This window comes from Pseudopipra pipra, chromosome 9 (assembly GCF_036250125.1).
Source record: "Pseudopipra pipra isolate bDixPip1 chromosome 9, bDixPip1.hap1, whole genome shotgun sequence".
In the NCBI taxonomy this organism is placed as follows: Eukaryota; Metazoa; Chordata; class Aves; order Passeriformes; family Pipridae; genus Pseudopipra; species Pseudopipra pipra.
In genome coordinates this window covers 2,378,772-2,399,742 of record NC_087557.1, presented here as the reverse complement: position 1 = coordinate 2,399,742, position 20,971 = coordinate 2,378,772, and the positions used below count along the sequence as shown (strand labels likewise).

Genomic DNA, 20,971 nt, shown 5'->3' with positions numbered 1-20,971 from the left:
AACAGCTCACGCAGGAGCTTTTGCCAAGTTTAAAGGTTTAGACCCTGAGAGAGAGCTCCAGGCTTGCCTTGCACAGGCAAAAGCAGTTCCAGAAATTTAATTAAGTTTTTCCTCGTTACTTATGCATGTGAAACTTTCCACCCCGATGATCTTCAGTGCTCCCACCAGGAGTGGATGATACAGAACACAGACAAATCTAAGCCCAGACAGGAAGGGCATCCCTCTTTCTAGAGAAGATCACCCTCAGGTAGATGGGTGAGTTGTACCTGGTACCAGACTTACCAGTATTGCCCAGAGAAGCTGTGGCTGCCCCATCCCTGGAAGGCCAGGTTGGATGGGACTTGGAGCAACCTGGGCTAGTGGAAGGTGTCCCTGCCCATGGCAAGGGGTGGATTGAAATGATTTTTAAGGTCCCTTCCATCCCAAACCATTCTGGGATTTTATGATTACAGAAGCAGACAAAGTCAGCAAGTCTTTTTCAAAGGAATTCAACTTCAGAGTGACTTGAGAACAGCAGATTTCAAATTGTGACCAGCAAATGTCTGTGGGTTATTTTGAGTTTGCTTGTGAAAGGTAACTTAAAACAACCCAACACTATCATACCTAAGTCAAAGTTTGCTATGCAGCACAGGAAAAGCATGTTGGCTTTATGCTCAGCTGACAGAACATCATTGCCCTTTCATTCATGCTTGAAAGGTCAGTACCAAAACCCTCCCCAGAATCAACACCCCCAGCTAAAACCTCACTGCGGGATCCCCAGCACAGACTCAGCAGGCAGCACAATAAGCCATCTGTGTACCTAGAAACTTGTAGAACTTTGGACACTAAAAATATCTGGAGTTTACTCTTACAGTGCAAGATAACAGAGTCAAGGCTGGCACAGGCACATCATAAACACTCCTGCTCTCCTGGGCAGCCTGTGAATTACTGGGTGCTTACGGGAAAACTGGGCAAGCATAGGAACGATAAAATCCCAGGTGTTTATAACATTTAGTACAGACACTGAGGAGTAGAAACAGAAGTAAATTTCTTGACTGCTTCTTCTACAGCCTCTATATGACCAAGTCAGTGACTTTTGGGATGAAAAGTGGTAACATAGAATCTGCTTTTAAAATACAGCCAGGAGGTACAGCAAGAAAAGTCAACCAGGGGCCTGTAACAAATTCCTCACAAGGAGGAGAGCTGCCACACTTTTCATCTTGTACTTCTCAAGGGATCCAGACACTGCACTAGGTCACAAGCAAACCCGCAGGCAAGCTGGCCTTCCTCCTGCTGTCACAGCACCTCTTCCTCAGTCATTTCACCTCCCATATTTTGGGATGAAGAAATCAGCAACAAGAAAAGCAAAACCAAAGCGTTAATGCTGAAGATACAACCAGCCCTTCCCTCTCAGAATATGCAGTTTAATAACCCAAACAATGCATAATCCCTGTGAATCTACAATATACACCTACAACACACAGTATTTAACAACATCAGACCATGCACTTCCCCTCATCTACTGCAAATTCACAGCACACAAACACAGCAGGTTCCATTACCCTCTCACTGGCACAGGTTTCACTTGGCATAAAGGTGTTTATGCCAAACTTTGCTTTTACTGACACTAAACTAAATCTTACAGTCATCAGTGAGTTATTTTAGAGTAGATTTTGCTGAAGCTAGCATGGAACTTGAGACTTCATAATTTTGGCCCAATTTTCCTCACGTAGCCAGTAGCCTTGGAAAACAGAGGTTCTCTGAATTGCATGGAATGGTACAGTGTCCCAAAATAAATGGATTATGTCATAGTTGCTGGTAAAAGGCTGAAAACGTTTTATACATAATTAAGAGAATAGAAAAACAACCACCGCAGCCAAATAGGGGAAAAAAAATTCAACCTTTAGAGATATAAGTAGAGAGTTTTCCTGGATGTAATTTTGTCCATCATATTTCCAATGAAGAAACAGTTGAAAAGGTGACACTACCTCATATGCTGAGAGGATTCTGAGTGTGGGGGGAAAAACACAACAAACACCACTTTGCTAGCATGAAATAATCAATTTATGAATTAACATCTTCTGAATTTCTACCAGATTTTAGTGTTCTTGCTTTGAATTGCAAAGTGTACTTGTCTTCAATGTACCTCTGTGAATTAGGTGATATGAATCAGAGAGGTCAGAGGGCACGGCCAGAGGCCCCCAAAACCCAAATGGCAAAGGTCTCAACTTGCACTGAGACAGCATTACAACTTCATTTTACAGAAAGGGAAACAAAAGCAAAGAGATTATTGGATTTCCACAAGTCCCCCCAAAAAAGTGGGTGTCAGGGCTGGGAATGATAAAACAAGCAAACACTCCTTCCAAAATACATACTGAAATAAACTACAGATATTCAGCTTTTGTAGATGAGTTTACTTAGCACATTCACAGCGTATTTGTCAGACTAGTGGTAAATTTGTGGCCGTGGCAATCTCAAGAACAACTTTTCCTCTGTGTTGCTATTCAGAAACTCTCGCAAGCTCACAGGCTTGTGAAGTCTCTCTTCCCATCCAAGCACTTTGTCTTCAGCACTAAAAAAAAGCACTGGGTTTTTGGAGATGGGGTTATAGATTTCAAGTGTTTAGGGTCTCAAAGCAGTGAAGCACTGGTACTAGAGAGAAGAAAAAAAATTAAAGGCGAAGCGTTCCTACTTTAAATTACAAATACTTTGGGCTAGTGAAGACTTCTGGAGCTGAATCTCTCCCATTTGTGATCTCATGTTTCACTCACAGATACAGGAATACACTTGGCTTCTGCTGTGAAGGAAGGCATAGACACATGTGCTGCACACACGGCTACTGTGGGGTGAACACACGAGACATGCTATGGATGCCAGAGGTGGAACGCATTTTCTCTTGGAAAAGACTGAATCTGGATTCAAAAGTGATGGAAAACTGGTGCTCTGCTGATGGCTGACTTAACTCTAAAGGGAAGAGAAAGAAAAACAGTGAGTTCTTAACATTCCTCTAATCTTCTATGCTAAAGGCTCTGCAGTCTTCTGTAAGTAATGCTGTGTATTTCTCATCCCTAAATATGGAAATGAGATCATGGAAACGAAGGGACAAAACAAAGCATGGAATTGCTTCCACTGCAGTACACATCACCACAATCCTCCCTTCTCCTGGTCTGTCCTGTCTGCGGAGGTTTCAGGGAGCATGAATGCAGAGGGATAAATCTCAGAGAGCATCACTGGAGAGGTGCAAACTCCAGGGACCATCACTGGAAAGTTGCAAATCTCAGGGAGAGTCGAGCACTGAAGGCTGCATCAGCAAGTGTGGTATGGAGAGGAATGCAAAGGCACAATCTATTTTAACTCTTTCAAGTTTAATCCTACCACAAATGCACAGTTTGAGGATAGGTAGTTTTTTCCCCATCACTGCCTGGATGTAAATAGAGGAAACAGGCATTTAGGTCTTTCAGTAGTAAATTGGGTAATTGGAAGCCACACAAAATACATGTGTGCCTTTATTTGGTGGTTCCTAACTATGTAATTTTCCAGTGGGAAAGAGTCCCAGCTTAGCTATCTCCATTGCCAGTGGATGAAGTGCCTGAGATAAAGGGCTTTCCAACCCAAACAAATCTGCAGGTGCTAGACTTGTCTGTCCCCTCGGGGACATGCTCCGACCCCAACAGCCCTCACGCATCACAGCACTTGTCCAGCAGCATTCCCACGCCTGGACAGCTCAGCTCCCTGGGGCTTTAAGGCAATTTCAAAGGCTGCAGAACTGAATTTTTGGAATACCTCACCACAAGGCATTGCTGTGGTAAGGGTGAAAGAGCAGAGAAGAAAAGTGACAGTCCAGCTTCAATGAACCCTCAGTTGAGTGTGCAGGAATCCAATCCCAGGCTCTCGCTCTGCCAGGGATAAATGTTGGCCTACACCACAATCCTAGCACTACACAGGGAATATCAGATAATTTGCAGTAACTGCTTATATATTATTACAAAATATGCACCCACTCCACGTAAAATAACACGGGCTGTCTTTGGAGACTTTGGGTTTTACAGAGAGATGTGATGTATCACAGACAAATTAAAATCTAATTGCTTATTTTAATTTATTTGCTGAAGATATTAGGTTTCTTAGGAGTTATATTCCAATAGATCATTTAATCTGATCTAAAGCATCACTTAATGTGTCCGTATCAAATTCAAAGATTTTTAGCATCACCTGCTTGCCACTCATAAATAAACCCAAAAACTCCACTACCTCTTTTTTTTTCTGATTTTCAACTGAAACTGTCTCAGATCCTTCTCGTGCAGCCTTTCAAATAATCCCTCAAGAGCTCCATTGAAATCCACACAACAGCAGCAACTGATGTGCAAGATCAGCTGCAAGCAAACAGCTGATGTGTCATGGAAGTACCAGGCCACTAGAGGGATTTCTTAAATACATGAAATAAAGACAGTTCATGGAAAACTCAGAGACTAGTTCTGTCTCCTTTGAGAAATCATTCTGCTCTTAAACATCTGCCAGTTTCTTAGTGGATGTAGCTGGGTAGAACTTTTGTTTTAAGGCGTTTCATTAACCTCTTCAGGTCACGTAACCCAGTAAGAGATCTAATGAGTTGAAATCTAGAGGGTTTGCCTCTTTATTTGGTTCCTTCCAAGTATATTCTTAACTTTTATGACAGCAGCTCTGTAGCTCTATCTGCACTGTTGGTTCAAGAGACCTGGAAGAAATATACCTTTATTGGTTCAGTAGACCTGGAAGAAATACATCCTCCTGAGCAGGAAAGGCTGGAGGTTTGGTCCAGCTACGTGCCCAAACTGTTAGAACCAGATGTTTCTGTTAATCTCTGGACTGTCCCAAAGGTGTATGTGTAGTAACCAACAAGCCACACAGCTACAGGAGCAACAGGAGCTGGTCAGGTTTGTCAGGCAGGAGATTACTGCTTGTAGATGTAATACACAATTATTTTTCCTTCGAGATCTCACTCTATTGGAGAGGTAAAAAGAATTGAGAGACCTGAACCACGTTTCTCCTCAGCAAATCTCTGTGGTACGCCGAGTTTAATCTATGATTTCTACATGCTCCACATGCAGCAACAAAGGGTGCACCTTGCAATAGAGCAAGAGAGCAAACCTGAAGGTGATTGAAGCTCTCCACAGGTAGAATCAACTGACATCATTGTACCGTGATTTGTTCAGAGCAGAAAAGAAACCCCTGCTTAGCCCCAGCCTAGCCCTGAACATGTATTCCTCCCCCTTATATCTGCAGCACTTACATAAAGAGAGGTTTGTCCAAAAAGCCAGATGTGATGCTGTAGGCAAAGCTGCTTGGAAGCACCCCTGATAGCAGCTGGATTCTTGCTCTGTGAAACAGAGCTTCTTTGGAGGCTCAGGTATTAGGCAAAAAATCCTGGCAGCAGCCTTCGTTTGTATGAAGTCAGAGCAGAGCTCTGCCAGCAGACAGGCATGAGCTCACTAGTCTGAAATAATATTTCATTGACAAGAGTTTTTGCGGAAGCAACAACTTGTTTGTGTGAGAAATAAAGTGGGGAAGGGGGAAGAGAGTGTGTGTTAGGAATGATAAAACATGTTATCATAAGCCCACTCAGTGACTTAACAATGATAACTTGCATTTAAACCCTGCTTCAAGTAGAAAAAAAACAAATTTTAAAATAAATCATAAATTAAGAGAAGGTATTTAGCAGCAGTGACATTTTCATATTCCAGTCACACACATTGAACTTATTTCAGAGTAGTGTTTTGAAAAATGAGTCTAACCAAAGTCTCTGACAGCCAGAACTGGAGGAAGAAAATATTTGAAGAGGCAAAAGACCCAAAAGCAATTATTATTCTCTGCTAACCTATTTAGAAGAGGCTGGGTAGGCTCCTCCAGAACCCTGGAGCCCATCTTAAGGGACAACTAAATGGAAACTCCATCCAGAGCTTCCTACTGAAGCAGCACTTATCATTGGGAGCAAACACCAGCAGCATCCAGGAACTGATTTATGTGAGTGAGTCAAGGAAATCTAATGGCACAAGACTAGGAAAAATGAGCACAGTGCTGGGCTACTACTCTGCTGTCCCTCACTTGTTTACAAGAACTAGTTATGTTAAAGCAGACACCAACAGCACAGAGCACATGCAGTGCTTGGTCCCTATCAGCAACTGGTTTTTCTAAACCTCCAGGACCCAAATAACCAGCTCATCTCTGAGTCTGTGCATCTTGAAACTCCCAAACCCCAACTCTGAACTAAGCTGTTCCATACAGCAAGATAGAACAGATGGAATTAAACTCTACCAACACCCCACCTCCATCTGAAGGCGCTGAGGAGGTTGAAACCAAGCCAAAATAGAGACAGTATAGAGTTCCAAGCACTAAAAGTATAGTGCTCTGTAAAAGTACTACCAGAAACTCCCTATGCACACTAACAGAGAAAAAAATGCCATTCCCCCAAGTAAACATCAGCTTCTTCCCAACTCTGCCAGCAATGCAGAATCCAGCAACAAAATCAGATTTCCAAATCTTACTCCTAATCCCAAACCACTAAGGAACACCAGTTTAATGCAGGGGCATCACACTAAAACAGAAGATCATAATACACACCCTCTACCATTATCAGCCCCTTTTCTCCACCTGTAGGATCTGCAAAGGTCAGAAGTAACTGGAGTTGTCAGTCTTACCATTCCCAAGACCCAACTTCACTTCAATCCCTTGTGCAGGCAAGGGATCATTTCCATAATACAAGAGATTACCCGATCTTGATAATCTCACACCACTCCTTCTCCTAACTTTTTATGCCTGTCAGTAAAACAGGGCCTTGAACATTTATATTTCAAAGCCTGAAAGTTAACCTCCAAGCTATTCCTCCCACTGCTAACTCTAGCCAATTCTAGCCAAGAATTAAGGAGAAATAAAATGCAGGTCAGCAGTTCCTCAGGACACCAGAACTCCTTTAATCCCTCAGTTTGCAGAAAAGAGAAATAGCATGGTTTTTGCTGTTTTCCAAAATAAAACCAGAAGTCTTTACCCTAATCATACAGTTCCTGTGCTGACACATCCTTCATTGAGTCCTTTTTTTAGGATTTTTGCTAGTCTAGTGTAGAGACTTGTGCATGTAACTGCTGTGCTTTTCACTGAGCTCTAAATACTTTTGTCATTGTCTTTACGGGTTATGGTGTTAATTACAAGTTCTGGTTAGACTACAGGAATGTAGTTGTTGACTTCATTTAAGAAGAAGAATTTTCAAGAGTGAAAACACACCCTCAATAAATCTCAAGGGGACTTCAGAGCATTAATAAGTATCCCAGTGCTGCGACTCCACTGAGTAGAGAATCTGCAGCTAAATCTCAGGATCCTGGGATTTCACACCTAAGCCAGCACTGCAAATTAACACCCTGGGACATGACAAAATCAGCATCCCAGCCTGCCCTCCATCTCTCCTCTCCATGGGCTGGGTCACTGATGCACCATTTGTTTATATTCTCACACAGAGCTGCAGCTGGGAGACAGAACTACCCCCAAACGTCCCTTCCCTGTTGGCACGCAGCAGGATGAAGCAGCCAAGGACCACACTGCACACACATCAGGGATAAGGGAGAACAGCCAAGGTCAGTGCTGTGCACCTGCTCCCCTCTCTGCAGCAAACATCAAACTATGCTGGCTCCTCTCCAACGAGGTTTTAATCTCTCTTAAACACTCTGGGGATTTTTTTGACACAATATCAACATAACATTCCTGCATCCTCACATAAACTGGGAAGTGCTGATGACTGGTGGAAAGAGCCTCGCTGCAAAGCTTTATAGGTCATGTTCCTCTTTGCCTCCTAGAAATAAACTGTAGGAACAGAACAGGTTTCTCACAGCTTTTCCTGGCTGTCTAAAGCTCAGGCTTCCTAGTTAACATCTTTGTAGGATTTGCCACAAGCAGGCTTTTGATTATCTAATGACACAGTAGTCCTACTAAAGGAACTTGCTTAAGTTTACTTGGCTGAAGTCTGGTGGGGAATAATTCATGGATTCAAGCTAACAGGTAGAAGGGAAAAGAAAAAAAAAAAAGCATTTGTCAGAATTTAATATTCAACTTCCACATCATGATTAGCAGTTTAAAGTGGGACTGCTGGAAAACAGTCTTTTCCTCCAAACCTAGAATGGTTTGGGTGAGAAGGGACCTTTGAAGGTCACCCAGTCCAACCCCCCTGCAATGAGCAGGGACATCTTCAACCAGACCAGGTTGCTCAGCGCCCCATCCAACCTGACCTTGAATTTTCCCAAGTACCTTGTAAGGACAAGCACGATTGAAAATACTGAGGAAATAACTCAAACAGCCTTCAATTCTCATTCAACCCCCAAAGGCAAAATGCAGCATCTGCTTTAAGAGCGCTGTTGAGGCAGAAGCAAACCCAAGATTCTGACCTGCTAACTGAAGAGATAAGCACCTGTTATCAGCTTCAGGATGTAAACTAACACTTCACAGTTAATGCAACCTCCTTTTTTCCACTGGGTGAAATTCAAACCAGGCTGCAGCCACACATAACCTTTCCCCTACAGAGAGATCAAAGAGCAAAACTAAGCAAACAATCCTTTTAGAAAAAAAGGGAAGCCTGTACCCTGCCTGGGGAAAGGGGGGGGGAAAACATAAATAAAAATATTTTTTCTCCTCCTTACAGGAAAAAAAAGCTTAAAAGAAAAGTAAAAATAAACAATTCCCTATTGGAGCTTAAGCTTTACAAAACTAATGTGAAAGAGCTTAAATGAGCCCTACCATGGCACTGTAGCTTACATGGCCACCCACTATCTTCTGCTTCAGCATGAATTTAGATCCTCATGAGCTCCAGGGGTGACAGGCTCAAACTTAATCCATGTTCTGGTCCAGATCAAGATCAGCTTCTCTTTAGAAGAGGTGTATGACTCCTATCAGTGCACCCAGACAGAACGAAAGGCAAACAGCTGGAAACCTATTAGTTCCATGTATTACAACCACTTAGGTATCAGGGATGACACTGATGCAGGGATCCCCAGCAGTGCCCATGTTTTAACAGTCCCTGGAAAAGGAGCAAGGACAGATTTTGGCAAAAACATATTCCCAATCCAAGAAATTCACACTGTTTTACCTGATGGTATAGTTGCATGCCAGTAAGGGGGAAAAACATATTGACCATGTAAATAGTTGGTCAGAATAAAAGCAGAAGAGACACCAGCCTTCACTTCTGAATAAGATTTCATTTTGTAGCATGTTCTATGGCTACCTCAAATAAGTGATCACCTCTCCCAAAGAAAAACAAGAAAGATATGCAGGAGTATGAACATAATTCCAATCTTCTGTAGTGAATTCAGTCTCTGGTACAAAATTAACCCATTTTTCAGCAGTGCCACATCTGTGAAGAAGAGGATCAACACATTACATTACAAAACAGTGTCACAACCAAAGCAGTTTGCAGAAAACTCTGGTGACTAAACTCCATTTGAAAGCATATACCAGATTCCTAGTCAGCTGGAAAAGGTTTAAAATCACCACGTAGTTGTTAGGTTCCCTGTTAATTCTCCAGAAAGAAAACTGGAGTCATTTTACAGTAATAAAAGTGCTCTGATCCAAGGACACCAGATACAGATATATAGACAAATGCATGTGCTTGCACACATAACCAAAACCAATTATTTCATGTTCAAAAAGTGGATTCAGGCACTGAGTGAAGCAAATTGTACACAAAAAAAGGAAAAAAAAAATCCCTTTTTTCTTTACTGATGAGCCCATCAGCAGTGCCACATGCTTGTATGAAGGAGCTGGGCATTTTGGCAGAAGAGGGCCAAAAATCTACCTTGTAGAGAACACCAAGATTTTTTTTTATTCCTATCTTTCTTTACCCTGAAACTTTGGTGCATGTGGGCCCCATTTAGCTGTAATCCACCCCTGGCGAGGAGCACCATCAGTGTACACTGTGCTTCACTAGAATAAAGGAAATGAGATGCACAGAAAGAGACTGAAATAATATCAAGCCTGAGCTATCATCCCACAGGAAGGAAATTCCAGGTTCTCACAGACAGCACCCCACATCACCTCAGTCCTCTCTGTCCTGCAGCCCATATGGTCTTTCAGGGCGTCTCCCAGGACCGACAGCGAGCGCTGGTGGTGGGTGATGTTCTGCACACCACGTGTATCACAGACCCATTTTTAGAGAATCCTGACCCAGTACATGAAGACTTTCAGTCCCAGGGGACTCCAATAAATAACTGCAGGTGTGTGATAATTTACACAGAGGATCAAAAAAGCCCTTCAGTCTCTGTTTCAGTGCAAACCCCTGTTCTTCTCTCCTCAGGAAGGCCCCTGCCACACCTCCCAGGGACTGACCCCTCTCCAGCTGCACTCAGACACCTGGAATTCCTCAGGAATTTGATAAGCCGTGATCAGGCAGTTTTTTGAAAAGAAGACATGCTCCATTTAACAGAAAGATGCAAAAGAGAAGGGGAAAAAAGCTGTTGGAACAACAGCTCATCCCAAATGTCTGCCACCCTCAGCCAATACAAATTTCCAAGACACTCCTTGACAGCAACAGTCTCACTGGAGCAGGCTGCCCAGGGATTGTGGAGTCTCCATCCCTGAGATATTAAAAACTTGAACTGAAATGGTTCTGGGCAGCCTTCACCTGAGCCTGCTTTGAGCAGGGACCAGACAAGCTTTGGAAGTGCCTTCCAGTGTTAACTGTCCTAGGAGATCCATGCATTAGTCCAGTTGGAGAAGCACTGAGGAAGGGGAGAGGCTCTTTTTCCCCTCTCTAATAAGAGAACAACAGCAGGAATTGCTTCCCCTGGATCAGACCTAACTGATCCCTGCTTCCAGAAATAAGAAGCTGAAATAGCTTGTATGCCAGGAACATACAAGTGAAATTGCCTTTTTTTTTTTTAGGGACAAATTAACACCAGTGCTTAACAGCCAATACTGGTTCCAGCTGGTCCTTTGACACGTTCCCACAGCTGCCTCCACGTCCCCCACACCTGAAGATTCTTCAGAGGACATGCCAGCACACAGCCTGGACAGTCTGCAGCCTGAACTGGATGAGGAATCCCAAATCCAGGCAATAGACAAACAGGGGATGAAGTGGGATCCTGCCCTGGGCAGGAATAAACTAGGTGACCCCTTGAGGTCTTTTCACTCCTACTTTGTACACATCAAAAAATCTTGAAAACTAGTTCTCCTTGATCTTTGAAAGTGTCCAAAGGTTTATCATATCATTCTGCTATCAAACTCTGTCCTGCTGTTTCTTCATGGAAACATATCATTTTATGGGACTCCAAACTCCAAACACACCAACTGCACTACAAGGCACCAGGAAAACAATGACACAAGGGACAGACCTATCTCAAAATGTGGTTGCCAAAAGACACCAGACCAAATAAATGGTTGTATTTTCAGAGATACAGAGCATGCAGGATGCAGATATTAAAAAAATAGATCACACACACAATGTATTAGGGCCAATAATCTCACAGGCCTTCTAAGCAACTCCTGTTCCTCTCAACACTTATCTCAGGTTAAAAAACACTTCAAGACATCAGTTTTTCAGTATAATCCCTGCACCTCTGGGGGGATTTTTATTCATTTCATGAAATATTCCAATATTCACCTTGATGTCTGGTAGACCCTAATACAAAGTGTGCAACAAGATGCTTTTTAATGGCATCAAAAAGGCATCAATGTGTGAGCACAGCAGGAAAAACCAAAGAAGCTCTTGCTACTCAGCAGTTGCCATCACAGAGCTGATGCCTCTTTTAACATTTCTCTGCAGAACTGCAAAGTTCTTAGCTGAAGTGTAGGTTATGTCTTGCCACGCAGACCTCAGCAAGGCATGGCAGTAATTTTTGGTTTCCCTTCAAATGTTTCTACTGAACCATTTCATGATATCACTTCAGTTTGCCAAGAGTTAGAAGAGAGAGAGAGACCCAAAGGACAAAAAACCCTGTGATTGTGGATGTTGGGATGGGAACAGTTCTTTAGCATTCTCTGGTTTTCCATTTCTTACACAAATTTACTGCACTTGAGTGCAAAAGTGGCCTCAACAAGTAAGAAGCAGCAAGCAATGTGAGTTATGAATACTATCTCTGGTCTTGATAAGCTCAAGAATTTTGCACAGGTTACTTAACCTTTCTTCCCCAATTTCCCCAGGTAGAAATTGGAAGTATTTACTTCTATTCTTTCTTTTGATGTAGTCATCTAAATGCAAGTTCTCTGGTAGAAAGACTCTCTGCAACATCTTGGACAATGGGAACATCACCTTAATCATAAGGCTTAATCCAAGGCTGTGCAAGTCTAACCTCTCTTAGCACAACTTAGTCTATGACTGTTATTAAAACTATATAATAAATACATTTAAAATACCTACAAATACTAACGAGAAACTAAATCCCACAGGTTTAAACAACAAGCCAAATGAAAAGTCAATTCAATTTCTAAACCCTATGTTTTAATATTGCCATGTGGAAGTCACAGTGCAGGTGAGCACATCTGAAATAGATGCAAAACACCAGTGGACAGAAGCAGGAGAGGCAGAGCCAGCAGACTGGAACTTCAGCATTCCTAAGTGATTAATAGTGACCATGAAGACTAAAGTGACCTCCTTGCTCAAATGGAAACAAGGACAGAAAACATAGGGCATTTGAAAGCCAACACCTCCCTGTGAGCAATAGCAGCCATTAAAGATTTAAATGATCCCTGCATCTCATTAAAGTTTGTCCTCTATGTGGAATTTTTCACATTTGAAAAATAAACTGTTGAAGAAAAAGAAAATGCTCAGGTAGAGTATTATCAGCTAGACTAATAATATGTAATTATGAAGTATAATTTTTATACTGATCTCATCAGCTTCTATTTTCAGCTACAACCAGCTCTTTTAAGTTGAAACCATTCACTCCCTGGAGCTGTGTTACAGTATATCCACTGATCTCTCAGCTGGGATTTATTCCAGCTTTCCACCCATCTCACTATCCTTCACATTATCATTTCTGAAATCTAAGCACACTGTGATCCCCAAAGCAAGCACAGATTTTTTCAAGCACAAAAGAACCTAATTACTGCTCTCAAGCACCAATTCAATTTATGCAGGCATTCAATCCTCAGGTTAGTAAAAGATGGGAGCAGATGGCCCACAATGATGAAATAGCAGGTATTTAAAGATGAAATTACAGACAACTTTCTTTGCTATACCACCACTTAATCCAAGACTAAGGAAAGTGTAAAGCAATGTGATAAACTGCTGAATAAACAGACTTTTAGGTTGTCCACTACAGCCAAGATGAACCTGTCCAGCAAGCAAATACTCTGCACCTATAATCAAATGGATCTCAAACACACTCAGCACTGATAAAGTACAGAACAAAAAAACCCAACCTCAACCCACCCAAAAGAGGGTTGGGACGTGCTGACTATGTAACTTCTGGGTCATTTTTGTCCAAGATAGAGATCATTTTCCCTCCCTTAACAGCTCTCCAACCCCAGCACAAACAATGCTGTCTGCCTTCCCCACATGCCCAAGTTTCCCAGCTTGGCTGGGCCGGGCTCAGCCCACCCTGCTGATCATGCCAAGCCACACAAGGAGCCCATTAGAAGAACCCTCCCTGGTTACAAATTAGATTGTCTTGAGCCCAAGAGCCATGTCTTCTTAAGGCTCTCTCCCATTGCTGGGCACCAGTGCGTTTCTCACAGCGTTGCGTATTTTTGAGCTGACTGGTCCCAGGGGAGAGCTGGGACCTTTCCTCCTTCACAAGAAGGGGTGACTGTCACCTCCAGCATTACTCCTCCATGGCAACACCAGAACCAGCTCGGGGAGCAAAGAGGGAAGCTGGGTTCTGTGGCTAAAGCTGGGAGCCGTTGCTGTTCCCACCTGGATGGGCAGCTCCAAAGGCTCACAGACTGCCTACAGTCAAGTCCATCCCAACAAGCTCAGCGGGGCCAGGACAGAGACCGGAGCGCTTTCCACAGAAATTCCCACCACTAAGTCATCAGTACAATCCTGGGATGACCTGGAATGACCTACAATCCTCCAAGACAAGGACAGCTGGGGTTAAGACACACCAGGGACCAGCCTAGGAGGCAGTTCGGATGCAACTTCCCGATTCCTGTAGAGGGAAGTAAGAAAGGAAGGAAGGGTTTAACTGAAAGGCCACGGGTCACTACGTGCCAGCTGGCCCCAGGCCAGATGTCCTGCTCAACTCATTAGTAGCCAGCAAGTTCTTCCAAGGTTGCTCACCACGACAGCTACTGTCTTCAGAATTAAATCCAGAATTAAGTCATAATTAAGACCAAAGGGAAGAAGGGAGCACAAGGCTGCCCAGCGTACATATTTTGCTCAGTATCAGGATAACAAAGGTTGAGATTAATTGATACAGACTGCACAAAGAAAATTCAGTGCCTGCTTCAAACTCATTATCTCTTAACCCATCTTTACTGTCACTCATAAAACTTCCCTCTGGAAATCCATCTGAGGAATCCACTGTTGAATTTCAGCCCTCAAGCTATGCAAAGAGAGCATATGGGAGCTTGAGAGATGATACATGCTTTTAATTTTCATTCTTAAGACCTACATTTGGGCATTTTAAAATGCTGACTTAACTCAAGAGCATTTTGAAGTAGAATATAAGCGGCAATGGAGGAATGGGAGCCCTTGACAAACACCACTTCCCTGCCCTTCTCACTAAGCTATCCCAGTAACACAGGGACACAGGTAAATCCTGGAATTCATCTGTTGAAAGGACTCTGTCTGAAACACAAGATGCTTCCAGAAATGGACTGTATGGTTTTGTTTGTTCTCAGGAGACTTGACAGATACCATATGTGAGCTTCTTCTGGGTGGGTACTTTGTGTCCTCAACATCTTCGGCTCTGAAAAGTCTTATAGGGGAGCTGAAGTGAACTAGACTAAACCTCTCCAAGGAATCACTGCCACCCTATAGGTACCTCTCACTCTCTGTAGCAACTCAGAGCATCCTCAGAACTTCCTTTCCAGTGGCTGTGGCATTTTAGTCATTCTCATTTTATAAAGCCTGACATTTTCAACCACAGATTTTCCAGTTTAACCATGCCTTGTTTCTGTGTGCAATCCCCTTAAAAAGAGAGTGATGTTTTTATAAGAATCTTAGCATATTTTAAGTTACCTTAAAATAAGTTCCCATGAATACTTTCACACAAGACTGCAGAGTCCTTAAGTTTAGCAGGAATGATGAAGTAATTTACAAAAAAAGTTGTAGGGTCAACCAGTTATCTACAGGACTTAAAAGAGAAAAAGCCCAAAACTTATTTTACACTTGTGCAGTGAGAAAGGCACGTCAGGATCCACTCTGCTTTGGTGATCAGGAATGCACTTACGACTCCCACAAGGTTTTATAAACACTGGGCTTAGCTGAATCACAGGCCATATGGCATCTGATAATATCTGTTCTTATACACATGTGCTACAATGAAATCCAAACTGGCAAAATTCCTACTGATACAAACGAATGCAGAGTCATGGATCTACACTCATCTGAGTGTGGATTTACCCACTGCCCCACACCAGCTTGTAATTCCACAGTAATTCTACTTGTAATTCACAAGTGTGGCACCCCAAATCTGGGCTGACAGCACTGTTTTCTTTGTGCATCTTCAATCCAAAAGGATAAAAAAAAGGTAAAAGAGAGCCGTGCACTGATTATACCAGGCACTGATGTTCTGCAGAGCCCTGTACCCGAACACAATCCCAGTCACGTTCCTGAAGCACACACAGAAGCATCTGTTTAATGACACTTCAGTGACGTGACCGGGGGGGAGGTCCTCCCCGCACCCCTTTATACAAAGTAAAATTAAATCTTATTGACTTTTTAAGTTAACAGGAGCCTCCCCACAGACTTCAGCGAACTTTGGATCAGGCCCTATAGCACCATTTCTTATTTTACACCATAACCACACTTCAAAAGAAAACCTGTTTTGGGGCCTTCCAAGCAACTCCTGTTCCTCCCAACACTTATCTCAGGTTAAAAGATTACTTTTTTCTTTGTCCCCTTGCAAAGGCAGATTGACCAGTTCCCAGATTGCTCTGATTCCTCCATCCCGACCCCCATTTGAGCACCACAGCTGCCCCCATGCTGCGATTTCTGAATACATCTTTGAATCCATCTTCCAGCCTACAGCCTGGCAACAATGCTCCTTTCAATGCCCACCGGCACCTACCCAGCCTGCCTGCTCTCCAGCCCTGGCACAACCCACCCAGCCCCCACAAAGCCCGGGATTTACCAGCCCCACGCTCCCAGACGGAGTTCTCCCTGCCTGTGGATTTGGACACATGCTCGGGCGGTGAATGTTCCCAGGCTCCAGGCCAGCTTTGCTGGGATAACTCATCTCCCTCCGGGCTCACGGCGAAGCCCTCCCGGCTCCCCCGCAGGAGCCGGGGGATCCCGGGACGGGTGGGCGAGCTCTGCCCAGGTGCCAAAGCCCGGCTCCCGCGGCGGGAGCTGCGGCTGCCCCTCCGAGCTGAGGTGCCCCGGCCCCGCTACCTGCGCTCCCCGCACAGCCCTCTCTCCCCGCCGGGATGGGACCGCGGGGAGGGCCCCGCACACCGCCCCCCCGGCCCTTACCAGAGCGCGATGCGGCTCTTGGGGTAGCTGAGCCTCTCGATGCAGCCCAGGACGTGCGGCAGCGTGTGCGCGGCGTTGCGGGCGAGGATGGCGAGCAGCACCGTGGGCTGCTGCAGAGCCGACTCGGGCAGCGCCGGGGGCTCGGGGCTCGGCGGCTCCGGCGGCTCCGGGGGGGACGGGCTGGCCCCGCAGCCGCCCAGCAGCGGCGGGAGGAGGAGGAGGAGGAGCGGGGGGCGCCCGGCGCTCGCAGCCATGATGGGCGCGGGGCGGCCGCGGGAGCCGCGCCGGCTGTGCGGGGCGGCCGCGCCGCGGGGGGGAACGGGACGGGGAGGAGGGAGACAGGACAAGGGAGGAGGCGGGAGAGGGAGGAGGTTGAGGAGGAGAAGGAGGAGCGGAGCAGCGCCGCCTGCCCGCCCGGCCGGCCCGAGCCCCGAGCCCGGCTCTCCGCACCTCCCCCGGCCCCGCCCCGGCCCCGCGGGGCCGCCCCAGCGCAGGTGGGAGCGCAGGTGGGATCCCAGTGGAATCCCCGCGGAATCCCCGCGTCCCCCGGGAGGCTCCGGTCAGCACTCGCCTTTGGGCCCGGCGAAAGTCGCAACCCCCACGTTTCTCACCTGAGTTTCGGGTTTGAAGGAGGCGTTCGGCAGTTCCCTCCCAGCGCGGGTGCGAACGCGAAGACATCCCTTAGTTCGCTGCTTCTGCGAAGATCTAACCCTCATCATTCCCGCGCAGGTAGAGAATGAGGGTTAGTTGTGCTTTTATATCAAAGAGGTTTTCTCAAACATCCCCGAGATGTCTGTGTGAAGCAGCTGCACACCCCACGCCCATCCCACGCTGCAGGAGGGATGCGCATAGTGCTGTTGTCCCAGCTGGAATGTGGCTGGAAAATTAATATCAGAGAGGTCATAGAATGGCTTGGGTTGAAAGGGACCTTAAAGCTCGTGCAGTTCCACCGCCCTGCCATGGGCAGGGACACCTTCCACTAGCCCAGGTTGTTCCTACCTGGCCTTGGGCACTTCCAGGGCAGCACAGCTTCTCTGGGCAACCTGTGCCAGGGCCTCCCCACCCTCACAGGGAAGAATTGCTTCCCAATACCCCATCTAAACCTACCCTGGTTCAGTTTAAAGATGTTTCCCTTGTCTTGTCACTATCTGCCCACTTAAAAAGTCACTCTGTCTTTTTTTATAAGCCCTGCTCAAGTACTGGAAGGGTCTTTAAGGTCTACCTGGAGCTTTCTCCTCTCCAGGCTGAACAACCCCAGATCTCAGCACCTCTCCTCCAAAGAAAGGGAATACAAGGAGAATATTCCCTATATTTCATTGGCTTTTCTGCCGTGGAAACATTTGTATGAATGGACCAACGACAATTTACCATAAAAATAAATAAAGCATGTTCCAACAATTAAAATTATTGGGTCACGATCTTAAAAGGGGCATAGTAATCACAGCACTCTTAGAAGTTAATAGGATTTGGGCATGCTAAACCCTTTTCAAGATGAAATCTCTAATTAACTCTAAGGGCCCCACCATGGCGTATTTGGGTTTTACTGTGGGTAGGTGGTTTCCTCCAATGCAGACAGATCCACTTTAAGCAGGCAGCACTCTTGGCTGTGTGCTTGCAAAACTCAAATATAAGGAGAGCGAATTCGTGTCTGCTATTCTTTGTTTATAGAACTTAATTTATCACCCACACCAAATTATAGTCTCAGTTTCCTGATCAGATGACTCCCCAAAAAACTAACACAAAAACATCCTAGGAAACTTCAATAAAGAATCTCCAAAGGTCACAGAATCATCTGCACTAAAATTTGAGAAACTCCCTCAATTTGTAAGCATCTTCCTGAACAATTACTGCAAATATATTCCTCCTGTTTGCCCTTCATGACACCTTTATAATTGTCCTTCTAGAATGATACATTAATGAGGCTTTTCTTTCATGGTTAGTTTGCCACATGTTGCTTTTATGCTTGGATTCATTAACCAAATAGAAGGAGCAGCTTTGTAGCCTGTGTGAAGTGATTAGGGTTTCACAGGAGCCAGCTGAATCCACACACACAGAATTCTGCTGTTGCGCACAGGACTGCTCCGGTTTGGAGGATGGGGACTAATGCTACTGAATTATACTTGATGTGGAGGGATGTAACCTGGCATTTTCCATCCACTGCATGTTCAAGCTGGGTCACAATCCCAATTTTAGGAGACTTCAGGAGAAATATGCATCTCCTGTGACTCCCCTTGGCCAGGCCTCCCCTGTGGATGTGGCGTGACGACACAGGCGCTTCTCATGGGAGGGAATGCAGGGCCAAGCAGAGATTATTTCCCCCCAGAAAGAAAGGAAGATCTGGAAGGAAGCAACTGCAAAGCCTTTGTTCTACCTGCAAAGTGTAAAGGTGCAATCCAGTTTGGTGGTGTTGCAGTCAGTGTTTGCAGAAGGCTGACTGGGCTTTTTATCCTGTGCAGCTCTCAATGTCTTCAGTGAAATCTAAAGTACTTTCAGTTCTCTTCACACTTCTCCTTTATTTTCTATTTTGAGAACAGCATCAGAGCCATAACAATTTGCTGAGGGCAAATGCAATGCCTCCAGCAGCATCCTAAAACCAGTAATTTGCTCCTCAGGGTGACATTCCCCTCACTCACACCACTCATGGTGCTCGCTGGCTCCTGTGGCACACAAAAGAGAGAGAGCAGCAGATGCCTGAAACATGAGATGTTCTTCCATGCATAAGAGAAAGGAATCAACTCAGCTTAGTCTCTCACTCCCAGCCACACAGCACAGGGGAAAGATTGGAGAGTTCAGGTAAACAGTTACCCTGACAATTCATGTCATTCCAATATCTATAAATGCATGTTACTTTATGTGCATATACAAAGAAATCTGTGCACATTCTGACCTCTTTATTAGTGGCCAAAATTCTATCCTGTTTTTTTTTAAAGCCCATACTCAATCCTGCTGTGACAGGACAATGAGCCACTGTGTGGTGAAATATTTCAGCTTTGAGGAAGAAGCAGCTTTTTGCAGACCTAAGTCCCACAGAAATTAATTTAAGCCATTTGTTTCAGCCTCCTCTAAACATCCACACCAAACACGAAGATTCCAGCTGAGAGAATTGTCTCTGGCAGTGGCGTACTCCCTCAGTTTGACAGGTGACAAATTTTCTCTGAGGCAGCTTTCTTCTAATTTAGACTTGTTTTTCACACAGTGGAAAACAGAGGATCTATCCTGCTGATATTTATAGACAAGTCTATTTCCTTTCATTTACTACTTCATCTCTGAGGACTCAAATCCATCCAATTATTTTCCCAGCAGTTGAGTAAATGACTGTTGCCAACTCTTCCATGAAAGTCTCAGAGACTGGATTACTTTTCCTGTCTATTTATTTATTTATTTTGTACCCAGGGAGTTGAAGGGCTAGCTAAAATAGTGGTTTTTAATCAGGCCAACCTCCTCAGAATTGCTTAAGTTTGTGTCCGATATGATTTTCTGCAGTTACAACACACACACCAATTTATGTATTAAATATGTATAGATTAATTTTCATTGATCCTTTATTACAGAATAATCATTAAGCCTATAAAGAAGAAGGGTTAAAGACAGGACAGTTCACTTTTCACTAGGCCCTGCGTCAAACTGATCTTCTCAAGATCGTACTTGGTGTTTCCTCGAGTCAGTGCAGATGGTTGACATTTTCCAACCTCAGCCAGATTTTTCTTGGTGTAGCCTGGCCAAGTACAACCCCAGTGTACAAGTGATGTCTTTGCAGTCTCTCACCTGATGTTACAAACAGCACACAGCTTTTTTTTTGCATGGACACCAGCTTGAGGCTGTTCAGAGACAGAGACAGGCCTGACTTCATTCAAACCACTGTTTGAAATTCATCCAAAGAGGCACTAAGGCAGATGGAGCTGGTAAACCAGACCTGGGACACTTTGCATTAGGCAAAGCAGATTCTTGTTGGAAGTTGGAGATATTTCTAGTAAAGCGGTACAAGATGCTTTTAATAACAATACCTTGAATCTCTATCCCTTAAACAGTCTATGAAAGCTTCAGCCACCGTATATTAATTAAATATTCTTTGCTTTAACCTTTTAACCCTTCTTCTTAGGCTTGATGATAATCTTATAATAAAGCATCATTGAAAATTAATCCATATATGTATTTAATACATTAATCGGTATGTGGGTTGTAACCGCAGGAAGTCACATTGGGGACGACCTTAAGCAATTCTGAGGATGTTGGCCTGTTTAAAAAAAAATTTAAAAAAAAAATCTCTATTTTAGCCAGCACTTCCATTCCCTGGACACAAAATAATCAAACAAACAAAGAGATAGATAAACAAATAAATAAATAAATAAGAAAAAATTAGCCATTAGAAAATGGTATCAGGAAAGGACCCTTTGTGATAAGGAA

The 20,971-nt window shown here is 44.4% G+C and overlaps 1 protein-coding gene across 3 annotated transcripts in view; it reads right to left on the bottom strand.

Moving 5' to 3' along the window:
- Positions 1-17,197, bottom strand: part of COLGALT2 (collagen beta(1-O)galactosyltransferase 2) — a 47,288-nt gene extending 30,091 nt beyond the window's left edge. The window contains exon 1 of one of the 3 annotated variants that reach the window (XM_064664080.1): positions 17,179-17,197. Coding sequence is in view for 1 of the 3 variants with exons in the window: in XM_064664078.1 (XP_064520148.1) it covers positions 16,568-16,821 (254 nt within the window). In the remaining 2 variants the exon portion in view is untranslated. Of the gene's footprint in view, positions 1-16,226; positions 16,246-16,567; positions 16,922-17,178 lie in introns of those variants that run through there. The other 2 variants (XM_064664078.1, XM_064664079.1) reach the window with 2 other exon arrangements.
- Positions 17,198-20,971: the final 3,774 nt, after the last annotated feature.